This window comes from Agelaius phoeniceus, chromosome 1 (genome assembly GCF_051311805.1).
Source record: "Agelaius phoeniceus isolate bAgePho1 chromosome 1, bAgePho1.hap1, whole genome shotgun sequence".
NCBI classification, from domain to species: domain Eukaryota; kingdom Metazoa; phylum Chordata; class Aves; order Passeriformes; family Icteridae; genus Agelaius; species Agelaius phoeniceus.
In genome coordinates this window covers 11,084,619-11,112,481 of record NC_135265.1, presented here as the reverse complement: position 1 = coordinate 11,112,481, position 27,863 = coordinate 11,084,619, and the positions used below count along the sequence as shown (strand labels likewise).

General features: G+C 40.7%; 1 protein-coding gene across 2 annotated transcripts in view; it reads right to left on the bottom strand.

The window, feature by feature from the left end:
- Positions 1-10,620: 10,620 nt before the first annotated feature.
- WDR37 (WD repeat domain 37) overlaps positions 10,621-27,863 on the bottom strand; it is a 44,478-nt gene continuing 27,235 nt past the window's right edge. For both annotated transcript variants that reach the window (XM_054643909.2, XM_077171014.1), the window contains 4 exons: positions 27,708-27,849; positions 16,711-16,845; positions 15,294-15,408; positions 10,621-13,748 (listed from right to left, as the gene is read on the bottom strand). In XM_054643909.2, coding sequence (XP_054499884.1) covers positions 13,617-13,748; positions 15,294-15,408; positions 16,711-16,845; positions 27,708-27,849 — 524 coding nt within the window. In that variant the 3' untranslated portion in view covers positions 10,621-13,616. The remainder of the gene's footprint in view (positions 13,749-15,293; positions 15,409-16,710; positions 16,846-27,707; positions 27,850-27,863) is intronic.

Here is a 27,863-nt window from a genome sequence, read left to right as displayed (position 1 = left end):
TTTGGGCACCTCAGGGCAGCTGCAGCAGCAATCCCTGTGCACTCTGGCAGGGAGTGCTGACCCTGCTGTCAGCAGGACTGGCCCTGCCACCCTGACCCACCCTGCTGAGCAGGGACTGAGCAGGGAGCTCCAAGCCCGACCCTCCCCTGGGTTTGCAGCATGGCCCCAGGCAATGCAGCATCTCCAGACTGGTGTCAGCTTGCTGCAAGTCACAACCAACCTCCCTGTGTCCACCTGCCAAATAAACCACATTTCTGTGGCTCCAAATGGAGGGTTTATGGTTTATGAGCAACAAAAGTGTAGGAGACTTTGATTAAATTTACCTGATTTACTAAAATACTTTATTACCTTTAAAAACTTGAGAAAATAGGCTTCCAGTTTTCTTTTTGAAGTGCTGCAGGCTTTTCATTCTCTCTCCACCCTCATCAGCTGCCTTGCACCTGGGTTGATCTGGGCCATGGAGAGTTCTTAGCAGCTCACACCACCAGCCCCTGCTCCCATCACCACCCCTTGTGTCCCCAGCAAACACCAGCCTAGAGCCCCTGGACTGAGAGGGCAGGGACAGCCTGGACTCACTGACTTTCCATGGGGTTCCTAAGGCAGAGTTCCAATGGATGGCATCAATATTTCCTTTGCATTTACTGGTGCTGGATAGCTGCTGGCATCTGCTGTTGGACAAAGGCCTGAGGATGTTCTGTTCCCCAGGAGGATTCACATTTGGGAGATTTCCATAGCACAGTCCCACCCAGACAAGCACTCTAAAACAATGCCCACCACAAAGCAGTACAAATCTAGCCCTGAAATGCAACAGAAGCAAGAAATTAAAATAATAGCAAAAATAAAAGAGATGTAATTATTAAAAATCAAAAACGCTTTTGAGGCCTTAAAACAGCAAAATTGTGCCTGCATTATTGCCTCTAAATGTGGTGGGGGAAAGGTTAATGGAAGGGGACTGGGTGAGCCAGGGGAAGGAGCCTCTTTTCTTTCCATCAGCACATCTGAAATCATGTTACATTCATAGATGTTTTAAGATATTTTGCTGATTGCTTTTGCAAAGCAAAGTACCACCACTGCCCTAAAAGATCAATTATATTCCTTTACAATGTCCTACAGGCACATGAATTATGAACCAACAGAGTTTCGCTTAACTCCTCAGACAAAACCAAGAGACCCAATTTTATTTTTTTCCAGTCTGCATATCTTGGTGTGCCCTCTGCTGGCATTTATTCCTAACAACACATCCTCGTGTGTCCAAACCTTCCTCCCTGGGAAATACCTGGGGCCAGCAGCTCTGCTCACTCAGGGACAGTTTTTGGTAAACACACACGATACGAAATTTCTGACAGAAAAAGAGGAAAATAAAGGCAGGAGCATTAGCAATAGAGCAGGACTCGTGTAGAGCTGCGAGGTGAGAGCAGCTGCCCTGTGAACACTGAAATTGTTCTCCTAAGACAGAGGCTCCAGGAAGGGGGCGAGGGGTGGCTGGTGGTCCCAAAAGTGCCCGTCCCAAACGTGCCCACCCAATGGGTTGGCAGCAAGGCTTTGACACGGGTTTGGCCGTGGTTTGGCAGCCACTGGCAAACACCATGTTCTGGTACAAACCCAGAACATCCCTGCTGTCCTTAAACAGCCAGAACATTTCTTTCATTCTCGCCACAAATTTTTACAGAGCTTGGTGCTGATTTATACTTTGAAAATCAGTTAAATTGGAAAGAAATGGAACACAAATAAGAAAAATGAAGAATTCATTCTGGTACATTATTTGTTGAATTATGGAGCTCTAGGGGCAGTCCCAGAGATGTCCTTATTTAATGTCTTTTAAGTGTATGTTGACTCCTGAATTTTTACATTGAAAGGGCCTGGGACCACGCAAACAGAAAGTCCATGCAGAGACATTACTAATGGAGCAGAAAATATTTCTTTTCTTCCCAAAAAGAAAAAGAATCTGTCTGGGCTCTCAGATGCCCCATGCAAAGCAGTTGTTGTTAATAGAGGAACATCAGTATAAAATCAGTCCCAGGGAAGAGGTGAGCTCCCTTGCAGGGAAAAATGGTGCAGGCCTGGAGCAGCACTCTTGGCACAGAGCACATTTGCTGCAGAAAGCCCTTGGACAAGAGTTATTCCCACCACATTTCCAAGGGACAATCACTCAGCAACCACATAACACTGTCCCAGTGCCTGCAGCTCCCTGGTAGCCAGAGCTCACCTACAAGTCTGGCAATTCACTGATAACTTGTGGACCTAAAAATGAATGGAAAAGTCCCTTCCCTCCCTCCCTCCCTCCCAGCACTCCCCCACATTCTCATTCATCTTCTAACTGTGACTCCAGAGGTCCTCAGAGGAGGATCCCAACCAGGTCTCCATGTCCCACATCCCCAGATCTGACCCACATTTGCACTGACTGCTGGAGGTCACCTCCAGGAGAGATCCCCTCTTCCCTGCCTGGGAGCACAGACAAGCACAGCCCTGCTCCCACAAAGTGCCTGCACAGGGAGCTGCTGCTCACCAGCCTCACCCAAACACACAATGAGGCTGGTCCTGTGCAAAAGCTCAGGACATAAAAAATAAGGATAAAGGTGTGAGGGAACAGAGGGAAGAGGCAAGGATGGGCAGCAGCAGCACCTTTGTTGTCCTTGGGCTGAGCACTGGGCTGTGCTGCCTCTAACCCCAGCAGGGGGAACAACCTACCCATGGTACTCACAGAAAAATTGTAAACCAGATATTTCCTGCAAATTCCCCACATTATTGGCAGTTTCTCCAAGTGAAAGCTTGCACATTTGATGGAATTACAGGACTGGAAATCTTTGCCTTGATAGGGCTCCACCGAGCTCAGCTGGAATTGCACAATCGTTCAACTTGCAGGATCAAGGTCTCCATCTGCATTTTGACATTGTTTATTTCCAGCAAGAGCTCTGAAACTTGTTGGCAAGACTAATGGTGTTTAGAGGTCATTTGTTCTGTTGCATCTGGAGAAGAGGAGATAACTTTAAATACTTGTAATCAGCTTATTAACAAAGTGGATCAGAAGTCAGATACCATTTCTCCTACGATTTTATACTTGTAAATTTCAGGAACACAGGTTAGAAGAAAAAATCAAAAGGATATTAACTAAAGATCACAATCAAATTAAGCTGTATTAAAATAGCTCTACATGTTATCAAGTATAACACAAGGCTGTGTTGCAAGGTGGAATGGATGTCCAGATAAATTAATCTTTGGCCTTCATTATGGGAAAACAAATAAAAAGGCTATTGACTGAGCAGCTTGGTTGTGGCATCACAGAAGCTGCTTAGGAAAAAGCCTGATGAGGAAAAATCTTTGTTTGTGCATTTGGCTTTACCTTTCTCTGCCGCCCTCAAGTCACTTTGAGACAGGAAGATGCTGAACACAGCAAGGAAAAACCCTTTTCAGGAGGCAGAGAGAACAGTGGAAGGGACACCCCAGTGGCTGTGGCTCTCTAGTGGGAGGGCAGAAATAAGTGATGTTCTGGGGTAGGTGGTTCAAGGTAAAATGCCAAACAAGCAGATGAGGCTCTCACAAACCCTCGACTGCTGCAGGCTTGGGGGGGCCAACAGCATGGCATGGAGGGATGGGGTGTGGAAAAACCAAAATGCATTTGGACACTTAAGGACCCAAAAATAGGATGCCTATGTGTCTGTAACACCAAACACTGTGTTCCTGGAGCACTCAGGGCAATGCACAGCACTGCTGCAAGCAGTGTCCTGCTGGGGAGGCCTCATGCACAGAGAGGCTTCTGGAAGGAATGACTGACCTTGTGGCAAAGCCCTCTGTACTCAGTAATACAAACTGAGGCCTCTCTGGTAAGGAAGATATCATTCCTAAGGTATTATTCCTATTATTCTTTCTTAAACTCCAGCTATAAGGCTGACTTTTTAGGGGTTTGAGGAAGAAGATATTTTTTAAGACTCAGATGAACTCGATTTCTCAGCCTGTGACACCAGTCAGGATCCAGCTGAACTTGCTCCCAGAGCCTCAGCCAAGTTCTCAGATACTCAGTGTTCCTGCTCACTGCCCTGGATCTCATCAGCTCCTCCAAAAGAAAAGTGACAAAACCATGATGTCACCTTACCTGCTCCTCTTTTTACTCTCACAGACACTGACTTATGTCAGTTTTTTCATTTTCTCAACTCCTTTGCTCACTTTAGTGACTAAAGCCCATCACCCTCACACCTTCTCACCCTCTCCTGTGATTTCATGGTCGAGCTGATGTTCCCTTCCTCAGGGTCCTTGTCCCAGCCCCCTGCACAGCCACCCAGTGCCACCAGCCCCAGCCCTGACAGTCCCACAGAGCTCCTGGGGGATGCTGGAGCCTGGACTCCTGCAGCATCACAGGGTCCTTCTTTGGTCTCTTTGCAAACAGCAGCTGAGCTCAGGTACCTCTCTCCAGCTGTCTCTCTCCAGACCTCTTACTTCTACCCAAATTCCTACTTGCCCAATCTCCCTCAACACTCACCTGGTACTGAAGCAGGGCAGAGCTGCTTCTCCCTAAGTTCTGCCTGGCTCTTGGATATTGCCTTTATTTCAAGGTTTAGCTCTGAACATTTTTTTATTTATGTTATGTTACACCATCAGTGAATCACAACCTTTCCCTCTTCAGCCAAACTAAAATGATGGTTCTGGTCACACCCCAACTTCCTGCAAACTCCTTTCCTTTAGTCTCACAGCTGGTGGAGCTGAAAATGACATTCTCCTCTGACCATATCAAACATCTCTTTAAGAGCTCTGCACATCAAGTGTTGTTTTGTTTTTGTTTGTTGTTTCTCTCTCAGTTTGTGGAGGCCCACCCTGACCAGACACTCAACATCTTTCCAAGCAAACATTTCTGTCCAGTGCCTTATCCTGGCAATGCTCTTCACAAATCCCTTGTAATTCATCTCCACCTTCTGTCCCCATGGTTCCCACACAGCCTGGCACAGTGCAAAGAGCTGGCATGAAGAGGTGGAAGGGGAAAGAGGGAACTTGCAAAGTTCTGAGAAGCCTGAAAAATGTGAAGGTGGAGCCTCCAGTACCTGTGGGTGTCTGTGAGCACCCATTTGCTGTCTAACAGCTTCATCTGTGGAGCAGGAGCAGCCCTTGGCATGCTGTGCTGGCAGGGTTTTGCCAGTACTCCCTCACTGCTTAATTCTCCAGAAGCAGCTCTACCTGCTGGTCTCTGTTTCCAGCAGAGCAAAACTTCAGGATTTTGGATGGTCTTGCCTGCTGATACTTGTATTTTTCTTGTGACTGCTTGTTTTGTGTGGACCACAGCTAATCTCCACAGGAATATGGCTCTAATATGCTCTTGTTGTTAAATTTTCCTTTAATTCACTGTTCTCAGCTGATCTGTTTATACCTGCTTTTTTAAGACCTTGCCAGAATGTTTCCCCAAAGCAAACCACAAGTTTGACAAAATAAATCATATCATTAAAAATACTACTGCAAACATACACCTGCATGGACATAAGGAAGATGCTGCAGTTGAGCAAGAAAAAAAGAAGAAAAAATTCAGGTTTCAAAAGGTGGCTCCATCTCTTGCTGGCACAGAAAAGTTACAAGCAAGTTTTATTTCCTGCCATTTCAGGTTAAAGGGCTCACATGCCTGCACCAAAGTAAGTAAATGCTGTGCATTTGCTTAATTCAAGGAAATTGTATTTTCTGGTTAAAAACCATTTGGAGACAGAAGTATGTACCTCCTCTGTTACCTCCTGTTTTTACACTTGTTTCTGGACATCAAAAATCCCCCTTGGTAGCTCATCTGCAGATGGGCATCCAGTAGTGTCCTCAAGTATGCACAGGAGAGATCTACCAAAACATCATGTTTTCACAGAAACCCAGCATCAGTTTGGATGGTCAGAGCCATACACACATAGGCAGGTTTGATTTCCTCCATTTTGCTGGTAATGGCAGAAATGTCTGGGATTTTTATCTATCTATCTATTAAATTATAGAAATGTCTGGGCCTCTATGAAATCCCAGAAATGTCTGGCATTTTTATCTATCTATCTATCTATCTATCTATCTATCTATCTATCTATCCATCCACATTTATGATCAGCTAATCCTTCCATTTCCTTTGCTATGGAAGGCTCATGCTATGATGACTGCATTGGTGAGATTTTTGCAAGATGAAAAATGAGCATCTGAAAGGAAGTGTTTGTTCACTGAGCAGTAAGCAGTTATATCTGGAACTGATGCAGTGTAGCTTCAGTTTCCCAACAGTAAACTCTAAGTAGCCTTATATAATTTGGGAGGGAAAATAATTTCTCTGCTTTTCTTATATTTCAGCAAACCATGCATCTGTGGCCAAGAACTTTTCAGCTCATTAATTCAGCAGCAATATAAAATATATACAAAATTAGGGTATCATTTTCAAAAACAGGCTCCTGAAATGAAGTTTCTAGATCCATATTTAGGCTCATGAATCTGATTTTCCGAGCTGGCAACCGCCCGCCAGACTGTGCAGAATGCTGAGGGGAGCTCAGCACCTTTGAAGATGGCACCACTCAATGACAGCATCCAACATCCTGACAGCCTTCTGGCAGAGACAGCTTCCACAAGCTTCAGAAAACATGAGAGGCCAAAACAACATGTCTGGCAATTATCCACACTGAAAAACAACCTTAATTAATAATGATATCATCACTACGCCCTCTACCCTTTAAAGTGCTGCTGAAAAGTTTTGCCTTTCCTTCATGTCTCTCCCTTCTAATGTTAAATACTGTTCTTCTAGTTTTTATTACACCATCAACCTGATTTCAGTGGTGTTTGTGGTGTGGTGTGTCAGATTTCACTCTTTCTTGTCGTTAGGATTACTCACCTTTCTATATGCTCAGACATCACAGAGTACACACTGCTCCACAAAATACTCAGGTTCAGTTTCGTGTCTGTCCAAGGCTGATCTCAGTGACATAGCAAAGATTTATATAAGGTTTAAAAAAAACCTAACAAAATTGAGATTTCTGCCTTTATCCAAATTAAGCACATTAAGGAATAACATGCTTTAAAAAATCATTAAAGTATTAAAAAATCATTAAAATTATTAAATGCTAAACCCACATAAGTGCATGACATTATTTGATGAAGTCAGACAGTTATTTGTTTTCCTTGCTGTCAAAATGCCACCTCTGTGTAAGACTGATCCTGTCTGTATTTAAGATTTATACTTTGACCAAAATCAGTGGGGCCAACTGGAGTCAGACTTTTGATCACTGAAGTCAAAATGTATACACATTTTCACTTGGATTTGTGAACGAGACTGTCAAATTTTGACAGATCAACAAGGTGGAAATTTGAAGGAAAGGCCAGTTCTGCCTTTCCCAGAACTAAGGCACTACTGAAAACACAGCAGTATCTCCCTGATGCAATCTCTATGTTTGGATGGTTTACTTAGAGAGATTCCCTAGTCAATTCAGGCTGTTCAGGCCTAAAATACTGAACCTTCCAGTGCTTGAATGGGGTCTCTAAGAAAGTTGGAAACAAAATTTTTAGAAGAGCCTGTTGTGATAGGGCAAGGGGTCAACTTAAGTAAAAGAGGGTCAACTTAGACTAGATATAAGGAAGAAGCTTTTTATAAAACTTCACTTGTGCCTGTGTTTCACAGGATGCCCAGGGAGGTGTTGGATGCCCCATCTCTGGAAACATTCAAGGTCAGGTTGGACAGGGCTCTGAGCAACCTGGTCTAGCTGGAGATGTCCCTGCTTATTGCAGGATGGTTGGACTAGGTGGCCTTTAAAGGTCCCTTCCAACCAAAAGCACTCTGATTCTTTCTGGACTGGCAAAATATTCTCAAAGGGATTGTGCAAAATATCATCTTCTTCTTCCAAATCAACTATTCACTCAGGAAATTTCCAGTCTGGGAGTGACTTCTAATTAACCTCATGCCCTGCTGCCATACCTGGACTTTGTATGTAACATCTGCACTTCTCTGCTAAGATTACAAATCCATGTAATTTGTAATCCTAGCAATGCATCAGCTGTTGAGTGATCTCTGCACCATTGCAACACTTGAAATGGAAAATTCAATGTATGCAAATGAATTTGTCTCTATACATGCAATAAGCTTTTCCCCCAAAATCAAGGACATAGAAACCAAGAACACTGATTTAAAAAATGCAAAGGAATCTTACCTTCCAGTTGTTTCCATTCTAGGCTCTAGCCATAAGCACATCCCAATATCCATGCTTCCCCTGAGCTCAGTCCTGCTGTTTTTCCCTTTGCAGGCTGGCCCTGCCCTGCTCCCATCTCTGCTTTCCCTTCTCCTCACTAAGGCAGGGGCATTCACCAGACACTGACTTCCCAGCAGTTTATCCCCAGCTGACCAATATCTTCCACCTTTCAGACATGCACTCCTATGAACCACTTTGCATTTTCTTTCTACCTACCTCCCTCAGCTGTCCCAATTTTATTCCAGTTTCTCATTCCCCTTCATTATTCTTCCTCTGTGTTCCTCATCTACAGTCTAAACACTTCCACCACAGATGTGCCTCTATGTTTCTCAAATGATCTTAATTCCTTCTCAAATGCTGGGTCACCACTCTTGCTTACAGCACAGAAGCTCCAAACTAAGGGAAAGTCTTTCTCCATAACTCTTCTGCAGCACTTGAAATCACTGTATGCTCCTTTCCAGAGCCTTAAGTCACCTACAACATCACTACAAATCTATTTTCTCTGAGCAGTTAAGGTGCACAGACTTGATTCAGCCTTCATTAACCCCAGACTATAAATGCATACAGCCTTCAGGCAACTTCCGTTACTAAAAATTCTCACCTGAATAATTTAAAAAAATCATGAAGATGAAGAAGTGCACATGGAGATCAGTCAATTCTCTCCTCCCAGCACAGGACAGCTGGATGGCCTTTTTTCATTGGTATGGGGCTTTGAAATAAAGATGTAACTAAATTTGTTCTGCCCTAGGGAGAAGAGAAATACCACAAATTCAAGTGGGAGAGGAACTACACAAAATTAATGTTAAACTTAAACAAATGCCAAATGTGACAAGTTTCAGTGGAAGGAGGCAGAACTGTAACAGTTTCCAACAAATGGAAATGAAGCTTCAAGCAGAGTCAAGCAATACCATTAACATGCAATGGTGTCATTCCACTGCACAGCAGTCACCAGCCAGGTTGAACCTTCCATTTTCAAAACAGAGGCTTCCATTTTCAAGGCAGAGGCAGAACTTTGGGGTTTTTTCTACATTAACTCTCTTCTATTGTACATGCCACCACTGACACTTTGCACCATTTCCATTTTCCTAGACTAAGTCTGAATGCTTGAATTCCAACTTCTACATGGCATGCTAAACCATTCCAGAAACTCCCCAAACCTGTACGAGACATCCAAGCTGCAAATTCAGGAACTTGGGTTCAACACTGCAAACACCCACCAGCCTCAACCCTAAACCTCTGAGAAACAGCCCCTTGAGGTAGTACTGAATATTCTCACTTGGAGGACATTGATAAGCAGCACATCTACAAAATCCCACACTGCTCCAGTAGAACACCTCTCCCAGTTAATGCTAAGTTTTGACCAGGATTTACTGTTTGAATTAAACAGGATTTCCTCTGTAAGCTCCTGCAAATTACTTATGTTCAGAAAACTGACCTGTGGGAATTAGAAAAGGTAACAACACTCCTTAAAAATAAAATATCACAAGGCTGAGTAATTTTTCAGTGACATACTCAGGTCTCAACAGAGCATTAAATAAAATTTCTATGCCGGTCTAAAGAGCAAACTATGGTGCATGACAGAGTGGTTCTCCTACAGCTCATCTTCAGGTTTAAACACAGACAGACTCCTGAAACCACTAGTTCTACATGATATTCACTCAGCTGTTTAAAATGATACTAGAAATACTAAGTTTAAGTCAGTTGGCAGTAAAGCCTGATTTGAAAGCCCTCAGCTAAAATCAACTGAAGCCCAGGGTTTGGCATTCTATCTCAAACCAGCCCTTATGTCAGTTGTGCTACCTTGGAACTCTGGTCTCTTATTTTTGGTCCATTTCACCAGCAACTGTGATTAATCCCAAATGAGAGATCCAAAGCACATTGAAGGAGAGTAAGGTGCACTCAGGTATCAGTCAAGACTCTGCCTTGGCTTCTGAAACCCAAGGCTTTCTACAACACCAAGTGCTTTGGGTTTTACTCCAACACTACACAGCTTTGGTTTGAACATGGGTGCAAAAAGCAACCAGCCTTTAACCTACAGAAAAACTGAGGGTGGGTTCTCCTCATCAGAGTCGTTTTGCAATACTTTCACTGTATTCTAAACATTAAAAAATTAGTTTAGATTTCATTTTAAAATATTCGTTTGTAACGTGGGGTGAAAAGTCATGGAAACTTCTGCATAACAATATGCAATTACAATTTTTCTCCATACAGAATGGGAAAAGACAGTACAAAGGCAGTCCTGAACACCCTTTACTGGCAGTGTGACCATTAGTGCTACAGAAAACCTACTGTAATAAACAGACTTGGCCTTCTCTTCCAAACTGTGCTCATCAATGCCTCAGAAACAAACTTTTTTAGTAGAAGAGTGGAAAGTGAATAGGGAGATCCTCTGACTACAAAAAATTGAAATATTGACATCAACAGTAACCTTAATGCAACACAGAAAAACAGCAAATTGCAAAAAAAAATTGTTGAATGTTTTAATGCATTTTGAATTGTAATGAAGAAAAACATTTTACATCTAAAAACAAATTAGCAGAATAATAAAAAGTGGTTCCACATAACTTATAAATTCTTTTCCCCAAAAGGTAGTTTTCACAGATTTAGGCAACAAATAAGATGTTTCATTCCAGATCTTTCTGATTGTAAAGTATACACAAACTTTGTGAAAATTGCTGTGCATTGCTTGAGAGAAAGACACAGAAGCTTGGTTTTGCCTGGTGATGAGTTTTCTGTGAAATTCTGCACAATACTGAAACTGTAACTGCAACTCTGCTCCATTTAATGAAATGCTGGACATTGCTAGTGCTGAAAAAACACTCTTTAGAACATTTAGAGCCATGAAATGTTTTAGTCAATGTAGTATATTCACTACCCCTGCTCATATGTTTAGCTTCAAGAGGAATGGCAGTTTGGCTTACCCTTCACTACAGTATAGAAAACTAAACTAAGTGATAGTTCAGTGTTCAGCTGATTTAAGTATTAGCCTGCTCATAAGAACGTGGCTCTAGCACCTTGTTTGGTTGATTCTTTTCAAAATGAAACCATGTAATGTTTCACCCATTCTGGTGCCAGCAGATGGCCCCTCTGGTGATATAAAAAGTTTGCAGCAATGATGATTAAACTGCATAGAGTCCAGTGGTTCTGTACTACATATGTATGAGAGAAGCTTAGACACTTTAGTTTAGCAGGACCAAAACCAGTGACCCTCTCCTCTGCCTCAGGTAATAAAGGAGAGCCATTGTCCAGATCCTACATGCAGGCCATGCTGGAGAAACTGTTTGTACAGGCCAGACACTTTTCTCTTTTTTAAAAAAACAGCATAAACCTTTGTAAAGTTCTCTCTGTTACCAACTAAAAGAAAGTGAGTCTTGTTTTCTTAAGGAATAAAACCTGTAACCCAACATCAAATGGTTTTAACCCAGAGCAAAAAACCCAGGAGAAAAAGAAAAAAAAGTGAAAATAAACATTGTCACTATCATTTAACTCTTACCACCAGAAGACTTAAAACTCTGCAGCTGCTTTCTGCAACCTCACTAGTTTGAGTATTTAAGATTACTCCAGTGCAGTTGTCCACCTTGCACCTCAAGAAAAAAACCCAAACCCCACAACAGAAAAAAACGTGGGATCAAACCACTCTGATGACATGTGACATGACAAAGACACTACATATATTCTCCATTAAATATTTTGTGTTTCCTTAATGTTACAGTCCAAAACAATGTTTAGGACCCCCATTTCCCTTCCATTCCTCACTGATGCATTCATTATCCCATCCCATCCCACACAAATGTTAGTTAACAGGAGAACCAGCTAACACATGTCTTAATGTCATTACAAACAGTGATGCAGAGGACATGAGCACAGCTGTAGTTGCACAGAATCATGATGATGAGATAAAAACCTCTGAATACATCTGCCAAGCCACCATGAACCCCAAGATTCCCACTGTCAGAGTGCACCCTTCCTTACCTTCACCCTTCATCTTACACTGTGATATGTCAGACAGTTGGGACAGCATCTCCCTTCAGCCAAAAGCAAGTGTCTGTCTGAAGCAGCCCCTTCCATTCCTTCCAGGACACCAGCTGCCACCTGCATTTACTGCAGCTGCAGAGTAACACCCCACTGCCAGTGCAAAACACCTAAACACAGTGAGGAGCAAAACCAAAGATCATTTGGGAGAAAGAAGGGAGAGCTATGCTAATTGCCCCCTTTTGGAACAGGACAGAGACTGCAGTGCCCCTGTCATGGCTGGGTGACACATGATGCTGACAGTGTATTGCTCCACTAGCTTTATGTGTTAACTACCTTAAGGATCACATGTAGTATGATTGTCTTTCCTCTCCTGTCAGAGATAGTACTTCAGCCACAGACCAAAGGTGCTTTTTTCTAGGCTACAGAGAGATTTGATGCATCTTGACCAACATTCATTTTTGAGGTAGTACTCATTTACTTTGTATTGCTGGCTCAAAATAAAAATATGGGAAGTGAACACAATTAAAAGTATGCTCACTGTAGGTACATAAACAAAATCATCAACCCCCAAATAAACTATTTCCTTTCTGGGCAGATAACCAAAAGGAATTAATCCTTCTCACAAAGGTTAGCTAACATTCACTGGTAAAGTCAAACTTTCATAAATGGTTTATAACAATAGCTATAAACTAAAGTGCTTCAGAATTTGCTTGACTAGATTTCAGTGATTAGAATCATAATATTCTGGATTTTTGCTAATATGAAATGTGATGAGGTTTCAGAATCACTTTATATAAGAAGGGCAGAATGAATCTTTTTCTTTTTTCAAAATAAAAAGTACAAAAAAGATTACAAATAAACCTGGCAGTCTGTACCCACTACAAGTTTCTTGCATTTTCCTTCTCAAATCTACTATTTCTCTAGTAACTAGAGTAAAAATGGAGTTGAAGTTGCACTATATGGCAGCACTAAAAAAAGTATTTAAATCAGATGCAAACAGGAAAATGTTTACAATCATACAACTAGCGAAATTCACACTTCATTTCAAAGTTTTAGCCCTGCAGATTCCTTTTAACACAAGGCAGATATGTAGAGTCATGGAAAAACGTAACAGACTGTATACACTCTCTACAGTAATTACATAAGTTTCACATTTATGTCACAAATGTAATGCCCTACTGTGTAACTATTAAATGCTAAATAACTTATGAACATTTATGTGCTCTACGCAACAGTGAACATATTGACCAGTGGATGGCAAAATATAAAATTTCATACACAAGACAAACTAATTTTTAAAAAATCACATTTTTCTGTACAACCCATGCAAACTGTGCACAATGTGGTAACAAGAACAACACTTGCTCAAGTCTCCCCTCAGGGAAGAGCTGTTACAGCGACAGCAGACCAGTGTTCAGAAAAGTCTGCCCAGGTGTAGAAGTCCACGGCGACACAAACGCAGAAACTCCCAGCATTTCACTTCTCCTGTAGCAAAGCAGGGATGTTGATGTTCCAGCCGATGGCCTGGCGGTCAAACCCACACGTGAAGAGGTTGCAGATGGGATGGTCCTCACACCAGGCACAGCAGCAAACCATCCTCCTGTGCCCCTGCCACCGCGCGGGAGGGAGGGAGGGAGGGAGACAGCGCCGTTACTGACATGGACTGGGACTGCTGGGCAACAGCCCACTGCAGCTCAACCCTGCCAACCCTCAGCCCACTCTCTGCAAACAGCCCCTGAGAATCCTAAAGGTCACTGCTACCTGCATCTGTAAGCTGAAAGTCTTCAGAATGATGTGACTCCTCAGCACCAGCACTGCATCCATAAGGACAGATGCAAAAGGCACATCAAATTTTTTTCAGTTTTCCAAGGTCTGTTTGCTATCTAGTTAAATAAGCCTTTTTCATTACATTTTCTTTACAAAAGCAAATCAAATTTTGATTTTAGCATTTTTAATTATAAAAGCAGTCTTAAAATAAGGAACTACTTGCTGGAAACTACTCTGTAACAAGCCTGCAAGACTAAGTGTCCATATCATCCATAATTCAGGAGGGATAATACTGCAGCAGGAAGAATGTCATACTGATGAAAATAGTTCAATAGCAATAAAAATGTCCAAAATAGGGTTCTGACCAACATTCAGGTTAAAAAATAAATAAATAAAGTCATTATTTCAGTAGTGTCAGCTTGAATGAAACTACTAAAGAAAAAAGGAAGATGTGCACACATACACAAAAAAATCCCCTCAAGACTGTAATTAATAAATTAAAAAAAACCTACCTAAATTAGAAAAAAAATCTGAAAGAGATTAAGTAAGTCTTAGAAGTCCTTCCTAAATTCTATCAAGAACTGCTGAATCAACCCCCAAAAAGGCCTATTTATGTGACATAATCCAATTAATTTTACTTAGTCTGATTTGCTCCATTAGTGATGCCTGCCATGCCAAATAGTGCCATGAATGCACAAAACCTGATGGCTGCAGCAAGGATGGTTTATTACATGGTAGGATGTATCTAGAATGTATGTGAATAAGCATAGAAGAAAAAAATTAAAATTTATCACCAAGTCATACAAGGTGAGCTCACAAAACTGACCCTCATGTTTTCCCTCTATGTCTCTATGTCATGGAATCACAGAATGGTTTGGGTTGCAAGGGACCTTAAAGATCATCTGGTTCCAACCTTCCTGGCATGGGCAGGGATGCTTTCCAGTACACCTGGTCACTCAGAGCCCCATCCAGCTTGGAATGTATAAACCAATTAGATATTGTGTAATTTAAAAAGAAAAATCACCATGAGAAAATCACCATTAAACCTCATAGTGAGCCATTTTTCTGACATGATTCACATCAGGACATTAAAACACATCAGCAATGCTCTTACACACTTATTCCATTTCATAGAGAAGGCAGATATGTGTTGCACTTTAGCAAGGGAAAACATCATGATAAAAATTCACTTGAAACACCATCTCCAACTCCAATAAAAACGTTCAAAATGTTTCACATTGGCACGTCGGTTATTTTGAATAACTAACAGCATATTTATTCAGACCAGGCCACTCAGCATTTGTTCAGCTGTAAGGCAGACAGACCAAATGCCATTGAACCCTGCCTGAGGAAGGCCAGAGGCAGGGAGGGCAGCCCTGCAGGTACCTGTCTGTTGCTGCGGGGCAGCCGCGCCAGCCGCACCCCGGACATGTCGAACAGCCGCACCTGCCGGTTGTCGTGGGGAAGGGCGATGATCCTCTGGCCAACACACACATTAATCCTGCAGAGAAGGGACAAAGGAGGCTGGGGAGCAAACAACAGGCCTGGCAAGCAGAAACTGACAGCACAAATTTAACCTCATGGGAAGGGATGCAGCTGAACTTTTCCTGGCTAGAATTCACAAACGGAAAGAGAAAAAAAATATTGAACCATTAAGGTATTTTTGGTTAAGAGCCGAAACGAGGGATGTGGGACTCCAGGCAGCTCTTCAAAGTGCAGTTTATTCCATCCAAGATGTTACAGCAGCCCAGGGTGGTGGGTGACAGAGACTGTGCCTACAGCTGTCAGCTCCAGCTGCAGGCAGGCCTGGAGACCCCTTGGTTTTGGTTACATTGCATTTTATACTTTTCTTTGCTGAGCATCTTAATACAGCAGAACCAATCTATACCTTAACTATTATCTATAGCCCATCATAACTACCATAATTACCATATTCATTACAATTTAAGCTAGAAGTTGTTTTTCAGTTTTCTTGCAGTGGAAAATTCTGAGACTTTTTTCCTACTTGCAACTTTGCTGACTTGTTTGCCTGTGCTGTCTTTCTGCTTGGTAAAAACATCTTCTTGTTTGAGGTGGGTTTATCCTTTGCTCTAAGTCATAAAAATCCCTTCTAACTAACACACCCTTTGCCTTCTTGGTTATCCAGTAAGACTGGCTCAGCAATTCTTTTCTTCTATATCAAAACTTGCTTCCATCTCTATTCCTTCATCAGACTCTACATTTAAAAATCTTTCTGCCAAGCATACATAGCTATGAGACTTTCTTGTCAAACGTTTATCTTTCCAACAATTTTCTATTGTACTAGATCCTCAAATAGCCTTAACATCTATATTTTCTTATAGAAAATTTCTTAAAAGCAATGTACTTACTAAAAATTAATGTTGATCACACCTGCACTTTATAGAACCATTTCAGACCTTTTTCAAATTTCTATAAATCTCAAGTTTAATTTCAGGGACAAAAAAATAAATGTATATTCAGTGAATTAATAGAATAGACTATTTCAGTTGAAAGGTGCCTGCAACAATCATCCAGTCCAACTACCTGACCAGTTAATGCCTGACCAAAGCTTAAAGCAGGTTATTAAGGGTATTGTCCAAATACTTCTTAAATACTGGAAGGCTTGGTGTATCAACCACCTCTCCAGGAAACCTGTTCCAGGATTTGACCACCCTCTCAGGAAAGAAATGTCCAGTCTAAATCTCTGTGGCACAGCTTTAAACCATTCCCACATGTGAAAGTAATTAAGAATTCATTAAGAAAGCATGAATTAAGCAAAGCAGTAACCCAGAGATCTGCTCACCTGTTGACTGCAGAATCTGTGCGGATGGTTGCAATAGGACTCCTCATGTTTTTCAAATCCCAGACTTTTACTGTACGGTCATCACTACCAGAAACAACGTTGTCTCCCACAGTGAAAACTGCAGATGTCACAGTGCTAAACAACCAGGAGTAAAGACAAAGATGTCAAACTCTAAACTTCTTTATTAAGCTAGCATCTGATTAAAAGTTTTATTTTCTGCTCCCGTGCTTCCTTTAGCACATGTAGCTTGCCTTTTTTTTTAAGCAGAGTAATCTGAAATTTTAAAATTCCAAGTAGTTAGGTTTGAATTAAAAAATATTCTTACAAGAAGCTATGACACTCAAGGTGAACAGGGCTTGAGTGGCCTGAGTGCTAAGAGGAGCAGCCCAACAGTAGAGACTCACTCTGGAGGCATCTTTCATATTCCACCTATTCTGACATGAGCTAAAGAGGCCCAGTCTTGGGCCTGAATTCACTTTTGAAGTTCTGCAGGTTTATCACACAACCCCAACAGAATTACTAGCATAGAGTACAAATCTTCTTAAGTTATTTGAGATCAGTAACCAAGCTTTTCTTTCCACCCAAGATTTCTGTAGAAGTATCCCAGACATTTTCATTCACTGCACAGACACTGAGGAGATCCCAAACACCTGAGATGCAGCTAAAGCTGTTCTGTACACACACAGGAACATGCTGTAATCCACACAGAGTCTCCAATGTAGTTCCACTACCAATAGCTACAGCAATTAACAATCTCCAATGGTGATTTCTAGTCCTGTTTTACAAGCAGCTGAAGTCTGAGAGTCAGATAAAAAATGGCAAGTAGCAGTAAGAAGGACAAGCATACAGTTCTTCAAATTTTACCTAGCATGCCTAGAAATGCACAAGGGCAGTCAGAGAAAGACTGAGAATACATACTCATGAGAATATTTCTAGCAATTGAAAGTCCAACATATTACTTCCAGTAGCTATTTTATAAAGAATTGTTTTTTAGAATTTTATTATCTTTGTATTTTACAGCCTCAGATAACAGTATGTCATCAATATATTGGGCTCAAACAAACAATTTTCAGAATGATTCTATAACTATTTTTAAATACTTTACCTTTATTTCATATTAACCAATTAAAAGCTTTTATACTACAATTTTCATTGTAATTGTGTGAACTCCCAACTCAAAGCCAGTTATTTTCTGCCCACATAATGTACTAACAAAGCATTTTTAGGGAAGGCTTCTCAATTTTGTTTCTACAGATTTGATTTAATGACCTATCTTGTAACTTGGGTCATGCACATCAATTTCTTAGAACTTAGTAATTTTAATTTAAGTTGTCAGTTGTTACTGTCACTTTAGTTGTTCTGCAGAAATTTGAATTCATGTCCTATCCAAGCTGCTGATTAAGATTAGCACAAGCCAGGTCACAATGGACCAGTTTATGCAAGCCTCTTAATTTAAATTGACACCAAATTAAGTTTTAATTAGGATGAAGGCCCACTTTTTTCATGATACCAAGTTTCCTAACACATTATTAGAGTGCAGCTAAGCCACCAGGGAGATAATTACAGAAAGAACCAAGAGGTCTTCGAAGAATCTTCTGGACTTTGTGAACAAAAAGTCAAAAAGTTAAAACATACATGAAGACCACAACTGCTGAGTCACTTTCATCAGGCACCATCTCATTTGGGAAGAAAACTCACTCGTGCAGTCAAGCTGCTGCACAATACAGCTGGCATCTTCTTACCACCAAACTTGTTTCCTACCAGCCCAAACTCCTTTAAATTTACCAACACCTGCACTTCTCACTAGTTCTCTACACAAAGAAGCTCAGAAAAAAAAAAAATCAGGCTTTTACTAATCTCTATACTGCTGCAATACATTTGAAACTAAGTGTAGAAGTATAAAATTTTCTATTCAATCTCCATAATTTCCACACACATTGGGAGACTTCCTAGCACACAACAGCATAAAGAGTTCAAGTCATAGAAAATCTCCAGGTGAATGAATATACTGTGCTTTAGTATTCTGCTGCCAACAAACAAATCTGATCTCTTTCTCCATCATACATTTTACTCCAATTACAGCTGGAATACATTGGGAAACTGTCTTAAAATAACCTTCCACTTTTGGGTGCTTTTTTCAAAACTTTAAAGAGCTTTCCAGCTTCTTTGATCTCATATTGGTTTTGCCTTATCATTTATCACTTTCAAAAATGGTTAAGTTTCTTTGACCACATAAGGTTCTCTAATCCCTAGATTTATCATTTTTAAATGAAAACATTCAAAACTATTGCCAGGAAAACAGAATGCCAACCCCAGGTTAGCTCAATCCTTCCTGCTCCTCCAAAGACTCTCAAAAGATAACAAAATCCTTTCCAGCTTAACTGTTCAGATATTACTGGGTACACCAAGCAAAAGTTTGTAAAATAAAAATGCACTTAAATTCTTCTGTAGCTCTCTGGAAATAGGGCAAGAGATAGAAAGGCAAAGGGAAAGCTGCTGGTCTCTTTTTAGTGACAACTTTAAAGGTGCTTAGTGGTCTGAGCCCTCCATTCACCCTCAGCTCAGCCCTGCAAGGCCCTGCAGGTTGGGATGTGCACTATCTGCAAGCACATGGGACTATGAAAACAATCTTTTACATAAGAAGCTTTGAATTTAATGGCTAAATATAAAAACACTTCTCACTGGACCCAGTGTTTATGACCAAAAATTTTGGTCCCAGTTCCAAAGCAGACAGTATATGGATGTCTGCCTAACATTCCCTGTGCTTTTACAAAAATGAAGCATGACTCTTCTAAGAGAAACACTCAATTGTCAAAGACATCTCCTTTTCCAAATAGGATTGCAGGGCTTGAAGTTTTAAGTCTAGAAAGGCCAAAACAGTATCATCATTCCCACAAACCTGACAATTCTGGGGAGGGTTATCAGCACTTCATTCATCAGAGTAATGACAAAGTGGTTTGTTATTTTTTTTTTACTTTAAAGTAGTACATAATGAATTAATATTTTAAAAAATCACATGCATTTAAATTCAAAAGTATGCTCAACACTACAGATCTAAAACATGAGCAAGTGCTACACTCACAGATGAGTGCAGTACAAATTACATTCTGTCTCCTCTGGTACTCCAACTGAGGCATCTCTTAATATGACAGATGCATCTCAGCATTTTTTTTTTTTGTTTTGTGTTAATTTGGGTTTTTTTAATTAAAACAAAATAGAAGAAGACAAACCACTTCCTACATATAAACTAAACCAGGATTTCAGCCCAACTAAAGGGGAATGGTGGGAAGGAAGAAAGGGACACAAAGTCTGTTGGAAGAAAGAAGTTAACAGAATCAGCCAATAAACTAATAACCTTTCAAAAGTATTGCTTCCATAACCCCATCCATACCACAAAAATTAAAAGCCTTTTCCCTCTATTTTCATGTGGCTAGATTTAATTTTTGTTTATATTAGTCTTCAGTTTGTTCTCACTCAGATAAAACTCTGGTTAACATCCCCTTGGCTAAATTAATAAAAAGTGTCAACAAAAGATCATCAGCCCCCATGTTAATTGAACGCTAGAAGACATTAGATTTTTAATAACTCAAAAAGATGACAGGTATTGTAGGACATTAAAGAAAAAAAAGAAAGAAACAAGCAAAGAGGAAGCAGTCTTATGACACTTCAAACTGTGGGTCCCACAGGGACTTTGGTGAGCTACAACTATTCTCCAAAAAAGCTTCAGCCTCCGCCAAAGCCCAGCAAAACTCATTTATCTTGTCACAGGGAGCAGCCGAGCGTGTACTTCCAGCTGACAGCGTGGCACTTCCTCAGCACACACCAGTGCCTGGCCTCCACCATCCTGCTCCCTGCGTGGGTCTCAATCACCAGAAATGCTGCGCTGCTCGCACTCCTCATTAGGCCCAACAGCTGTCTCCCAGTCACACTGAGACACAAAACTGCTTTGCATAACAATCTGCTGAAATTTCACACATAGGGGCAGGGGGGGAAGAAAAAACGTGGAAAATGTTGGACCATGAAATGCTGATGCAGAACTCTCGCTGGCAATGCACCAAAAAAGAAGTTAACACTGCTCTTTCCATTTTGATTTGCAACCTAAGCTGGGATTTACCATCAAATTGGGAGACAGCACAACTTCATGAACAGGCATCTACATGCATAAATCTGTGTGTGGGATGAAAATGGACTAAACCAGAGCTTTCAGATGAATTTATTCAAGGTAGTTGAATACATACAATTACCTACAGTTGTATGCAACCAGCACAATTTGAGGGCTCAAATATGCCTCTCATTTTTAGTAGTAAAACTGAGAAACAAAACCTAAAGGAAGCTCAATTTGGTAATACATTTGCTGCACAAGTTTCCTTTGTTTTAAGCATATCCCCACATTAAGCAGTCTGCAGCCTGAGGGGAAGCCAGGAACTGTGTTTAAAACCTCCAGATGTGGACAACCCCATCTCAACAGGAGATGGCATTGGCCACAGGAGGCCCAGGTAAGGAGCCCACCCACATTTGAGTGCATCCAGGCTTCAGAAATGCTAAAAACACTCAATTCCAGCAAGAGCTACACATATCATTCCACATAATTCCCAAAGTCTGTCTGTGGGTTAATCTCCAAATATCAGCAGAGCTTTTTTTCTGCAACTTAAGAAATGGTAAGAGCAAATCACGAAGGAATTACAGAAGCACAGAATCATTTAGGTGGGAAAAGACCTCAGAGGTCATTGAGTCCACCCTGTGATCAAACACCACCGTGCCAACCAGACCATGGCACTGAGTGCCACATCCAGTCTTTCCTTAAACACCTCCAGGGACCATGACTCCACCACCTCCCTGGACAGCCCATTCCAATGTCTAATCACCCTTTCTGTCAAGAAATTCCTCCTAATGTCCAACCTAAGCCTCCCTTAGCAGCTTGAGACCATTTCCTCTTGTCCTGTCACTGGGTGCCTGGGAGAAGAGACTGACCTGGCTACAACCTCCTTTCAGGGAGCTGTAGAGAGTGGCACTTTGATAACTCCATGCCAGTATCAGGCTGGCAGAATGTTAGAAGAGAAAACTGGGAATTCAAGCTGTGCAAGGGAGCAAGAAGTGGTGGCTTGGATGGGCTGAAGGCATGTAAAACATGCTGGCCCTAGTCTGTCCTGAAATAGATCTATGGAGAAGCACTCAGCAAGGGAAGGGAGGCACATTCAAAGCTGGATCCCTGAGCTATCAGTTATTAAGGCTGCTAACAAGTCTCAGAAAACCACTGAGCTCTTATCATGCTCTATCTGTGTAGTAAATGCAAACCAAAAGGTTTTGTAAAAATGTCCAGAAGCACTAGAAGCATTTCAAAAAAGCTAACCCTAGAGCTTTGAGCCCAGGCCATAATCTTCATTTAAAGAATATTCAACATGCAAATGTAGGATCAGAACAGTGTGTGAAATGCAAGTTTGGAGCCTTTTTGCAATGAAATGCAAGAGGAAAATGTCCTTCAGCAGACAAAACAAGGTAGGAATATTAATAGCAATATCAGAACCATCTAGTTAATCAGTGAGGCTTGGGAAGAAAACTGAATGTTTCATCACAAAAATTTTGCATTTCTTACAGAAGCTAGATTGAGATATCCACACATGGGGAATGCCTAAGGCATTCTTTGATGAGCAACAACAGAAAAATAGTAGACAAAGCATCACTAAAGTCATTAATAACTGAAGCAAGAACAGGACTATCTTGAAAAGAACAGATGTGTTAGACTGATCAAACACCACTGATAGCATCCAACTGGTTACACTTTGTTTGGCACAAAAGGTTTTAACTAAAAGCCCAATTTAGTCAAAGGTGCAAAGCCTGCATTTTTAGGACTAACACATGCTTTAACTTCACCAAGAAAGTGTGGTTGAATAAGAATACCTAGCAGTGGCCTTGTAATATTGGGCATATCTAGAATAAGACTGCTTCCAACAGGGATGTCTAATGGCATTGCTGCCTGGATAAGAGGCACTTCTACCCCTACCATGACTTGCTCTTTCAAGAACAATATATTCAAAACAGACACAAATAAGATATGAGAATTAAATCTTGCAGACCCAAGAATCTGAGAAAGCCAAATGACCTTGGCAAACCCAAGTGCCCACAAAAACTAAAGCAATTACTGTTCTCCTGAAACAGAATGCCATTTTGACATTAACTCTCAATTCACTAAATGTCAGAATTCAGCCCAGCATCCTAATCAGCAGCTGCTTAATAATTTTTGTATTTTTAATGTAGATTCTTCAGGAAGCATAGGAGTTGGAAAACAAAGTTGAAACAAGACATATTTGCAATTCTCTAATTTCGAAGTTCTCAGGATGAAGCACAACTCACCATTCAGCTGGCACATTCAGAGACATACAGGCAGCAAATGAACAGGAACTTTCCCTTCTGGTCTCTTAGAGCCACACAAGCAGAGTGAAAGGAGATGGAATATGCCGCAGTCCAAAAGAGCTATAAGCTCTTTGTAAGAAATAACATAAGATCCACAATCAGCAATTTTTTCCCGAGTTTGCCCAGAAAGTAACACTCATACAGATTCCACAGCTAACACACATTCATGCTTGATGCACTGGCCCAATTTAGCCACAAGGATCAGTAAGTTTGAAAAGTAGTAAACAAACTTTTTCATTTTTTTGGGCTAGGACAAAAATACCCACTCCAATTTATGGGGGTTTTTAAAGCGGAAAATGCATTCAATTGCCATGACAAAGTGGTGCATAACTATATACTGAACAACCAAAAAGCATTAACAAAGGATATTCACTTAAGGGTAGCAACACAAAGCTGCTTCTGAAGATATCACTTTATTCTTTGAAGGATGGTATTTGCAAATACAGACTTGGAAGCCCTGCATATTTTTTTTTTAAAGCATTTCAAGAGCAATGTCCCCAGCCACTGTGTACCTCTGACAGTCATTAAAGAAAACAAAACCTTTTATTATTTACCAAGTAATTTTTCAGCTGCGTATAAGCATCAATATACTTCAAATGTATAGCAAAAGCTGTAGTTTAAACACTGTATGTGAATCCACTAGCTAATAAACATTCTGTTGCCCATAGGGGATTAATTTATTTCCTGCATTACTAAACTGTCAGAACAAATGTATAAAATCTGTAAAGCACTGGCTAGACCTGTATAGACTATTTTTTTTAAGCTGCAAATGGTAAACATTTCCAGCATTAACATTTTAGAAGGCTCCACACATCAAGATGCACCCCAGCACATGCAGAGTGCTAAAAGGGACAGAAAAACTCATCAAGCAGATATTCAAGGGCATGTCAACACCAGAGTTACTCAACCAGGCCACTGTCTTGGGAAAAGCAAGGCTTCACAGCTGGGACAAGATGGGCTGTGCAGGTGTCAGCAAAGGAAAGCACAAGTGAAGTGGAATGAAAACTGCCATGTAGATGGCAGAACCATTTTGCTCCACGGAACAAAACCTTAGTTCAGTTTGAAGAGCTCTAATCAGTAACCTCTAAATTGAATAATTTCTCAACAGGAGAACAGATGTTATTATCAATCATGTATTTCAAAGCAGTTTCTGCTGGAAAAAAGATATTGGAATATGAGTCACCAGTATGATTTTTGGAGGCTTTAACTCAGGAGATCAATTTAGTTAAAGACCACAAGTTAGTGCCTGTATTATAACATAAATGTAATCTTTTCCCAGGGCTCTATTAAACTCCTCATATGGGGATGTGACTGGGATTCACAACACTACCAAGACAAATTCCTAATGGTGCACATACAAAACCAGACAATAAAAAATATTTATATTTAAGCAAACATCAGTCTTATTTCCACACCATTTCGTATTTTTTTCATCAGTAAAGAATAAGTAAGTGAGATGAGCTGGGGAGCATGGCACATCTAAAACAGTAAGTGACAAGATATTTTTACTGCTATGTGAGTAGGGCACAGGCAAATAAGTCATTTATTGAACTGAAACAGTCATATTCGTACACATACACACATATATATGAAAAATGTAAACAATTAATGTTTACAGAACTGGAAACTTCCATGGTAAGATACAACTTTGAAAAAGACCTCAGCTGAATGCAGACTCAAAGGGCAAAAGTACTATCAGTGCACTATACTTAGTCTATAAATGTCAAAATATACTTGGAAATACACTTTGAGGCAAATTAGATGACTTGTAAATAAGAATAGAAAATACAAGAAGAAAATACAGAAAATTTCCATAATTAACACAAGAAACAAAGATCTCGAAGATAAAAAAATCATAAGATGAATCTGAAGCTAGGGCTACTAGGGAAGCACAAATTCTGTAAGTTGCTTGTTTAACTTCTCTTGTTTAACAGGGAAGTTAAACAAGCAACTTATAGAATTTGCCAAGAGGTAAGTTGAAATCTTTACCATTGGAACAACCTAACACACAGTTGGCAATTCTAAAACTACCCCTTAATTCAAAACAGTTATCAATGCAAGCAGCTCAAGACAGACAGGTTGATCACTATGATTCCTTCTGGCCTTACTGGAAGAGAATTTATTTTCTTAAACTGTCTTAGTAGTAGATGATAAGAAACATTCTGCTTTTAATAAAGCTATGTTCAGGACACTAAAATGAAAGGTGATTTCTCAGTCCACTTAAAATACAAATAATCTCCCAGATGATGACATACCGTCACTTTTACATACAGGACAACGCACTGCAACTCTTCATTTTTTGACATCAATTAACTCTATAAAAGCTTTCTCTACTCTGTCTGTAACAGGATTCTTTATTCTCTCAGCACATCAGCATCAGTTTTAGTTTTTACACGATAACGAGCCGCAGCCCCAGCGTCGCTCATTAGGGCCAATTAAAGGCGCCGGCTGGGATCGCCCCGCTGCCTCGGGCCGGTGCTGCCACCTGCTGGTGAGCGGCGGCAGCGCGGATGCCGCGCCGGGAGGAAGGGAGGGCTGGGATGAGATTTTGGGTGTACGACACAATAAACACGGAATGCTGGCCTCGGGATTGAGATGTTTGGCATCTAATTATATTGGCATAGCGCATTAGGAGTTGATCTGGTGAAAAAATAGCTGCTCTGTGAGCGCCAGATTCATCAGGTGCTATTCAGCCAGAGGGTGTTAAAACTTATGGTTGAGGACTTTAAATCATCAGTGTTAACAACTGTAACATCCAATTTATAGACGTGATGCCAAGGGCCTATCAAAATATTAAACACTTGGCAAATTATTGAAACAGACATTCAGAAAAGCCAAAAAAAAAAGTTTCTACTATGCTGCTTACTGTGAAGAGATTGTTGCTGTGTTGATTAGAGGGTAATTTTAAAATATTTTGCCGGTAGGCGGTACAATAAAAGTACCAAAAAAAAATTCCTCCAAGTATGTCTCAACTGCAAAAATAGCTACCCCCCCCCATCCTTGCTCTGTCTGCATTCACCAGTGAAACACCTTCTGTAGTAGAATTACCCCTTCCACAAATGAGAGACCTCAGCAGCCCAGGCCACCGAAAAGTAAAATCAGTTTTGAGACCATCAAATTTAGGCTCTTTCACCAAATGCACTGTATGTCAATACTAAGAACTCATACATTCAAAGTACAAAACAGAGACAGCTGATACAGCAGAAAAACACAAATATAAAGATGATTAAAAGCTAGAGTAAGAGTGACTGAAGAGGTTGCACAAGGTCTATTCCATTCCTAGACAATAAACTCTGCTAGTTTATAGATCTCAGCAATAGAAGCCAAAACACCAGCTAATAGTTTTTACAGTATGTACCATCAGCCAAGGTCAACATCATTTGGTCTCAGCAAATATATGGGAAAACACAAGTGTCAGTCTTGGTCATTTCTCTAAAAAAACATCCTGAGACAAAGCAGTTAATCAGCTTGGGGGAAAATGCAAGCACCAATGGATACAAAACCTTACAACTTTATACAACATTCTAGGAGAAGTGATAGAAGAATACAAAAGTGATGAGATGAAACAATTCTAGGATGTAGGCCACAAAATCAAGCTTACTGCTTGATCAGGAGAAGATGGCCACTTATACAGGATGATTGTGAAGCACCAAGTAATTTATCAAGCTCAGGAGTCCAGAGCAGGTGGGGTTAAAGAGGTTTCTGGTTATATGTAGGCTATGAGAAAATGAAAAAGAGGTATACTGAAACTCAGTCATAATGTAAATTACACAATTAACAAAAACCAAAACTGAGTAAATACTTGGGGTTTATATTTTGAGCTAGGATTAACAATCATCTTTTATTCTGAAGGAGGGAGGTGAATTTTTTTCTGAAACAGTCAAGCTCACACACTCACAAGTCAAGAACAGATTTGCTTCCTTGGGTAAAGTATTTCCAAGTTACACCTGCATTTTCCATGTATCAGAGCTCCAAAACCAGCAAGTGAACACAGAACCAGAACACAGATTCTCAGGACTAGATTTATCCACGTTCAATAGTAGTCAGTATAAAAACATTAAGCCTAAATTGGTAACTAAAAAAGTTACATCAGAATCACTGTTTTGACAGAACATGACAATCAGTGCCTGTGCTTTTATTTCTTATTTTATGTAAAAATTAGAGGCTTTTAAGAGTAAAAATTAATCCTTTTGTATGCACTGGTATCAAAGGAGTAACCTTTACTTCACAGTCAGTGAAGCATCGAGACAAGCAGAGGCAATCTGCCAGATCCACTGCATTACAGCAATAACCCCAAACTGCAAGCATAACCAATGCCAAAAAGAACCTCATACCCTAAATCACCTTTAATTGTAACAATTTTTATCAAGACTTACCATATGAGCAATAGCACACCAAGAGCCCTGGCTGCTGTTTTGGAAATTATGTACTGCTACATTTGAAGGAGGACAACTGGGGGTTTCTGTGAAAATCAGTCTCACAAAACAGGAATGAACTCAGCACCTCAAAAAGCACACAGGAACAGTTCTGGGCAGATTTGCAACTTTTCAAACTTGAAGAAAACCTGTGAAGGAGCTGTCACTTACTCAGTGTGGCCCTGAAAGACATTCACAGAATGGATAGAAGGATCTCTGAAATCCCACAGGCGGAAGGTGGTGTCGCGGGACGATGTCACCACGAGGCGCTGCGTGGGATGCGTACAGCAATGCGTGAGCTCCTGGTCGTGCCCTACGGCCACACAT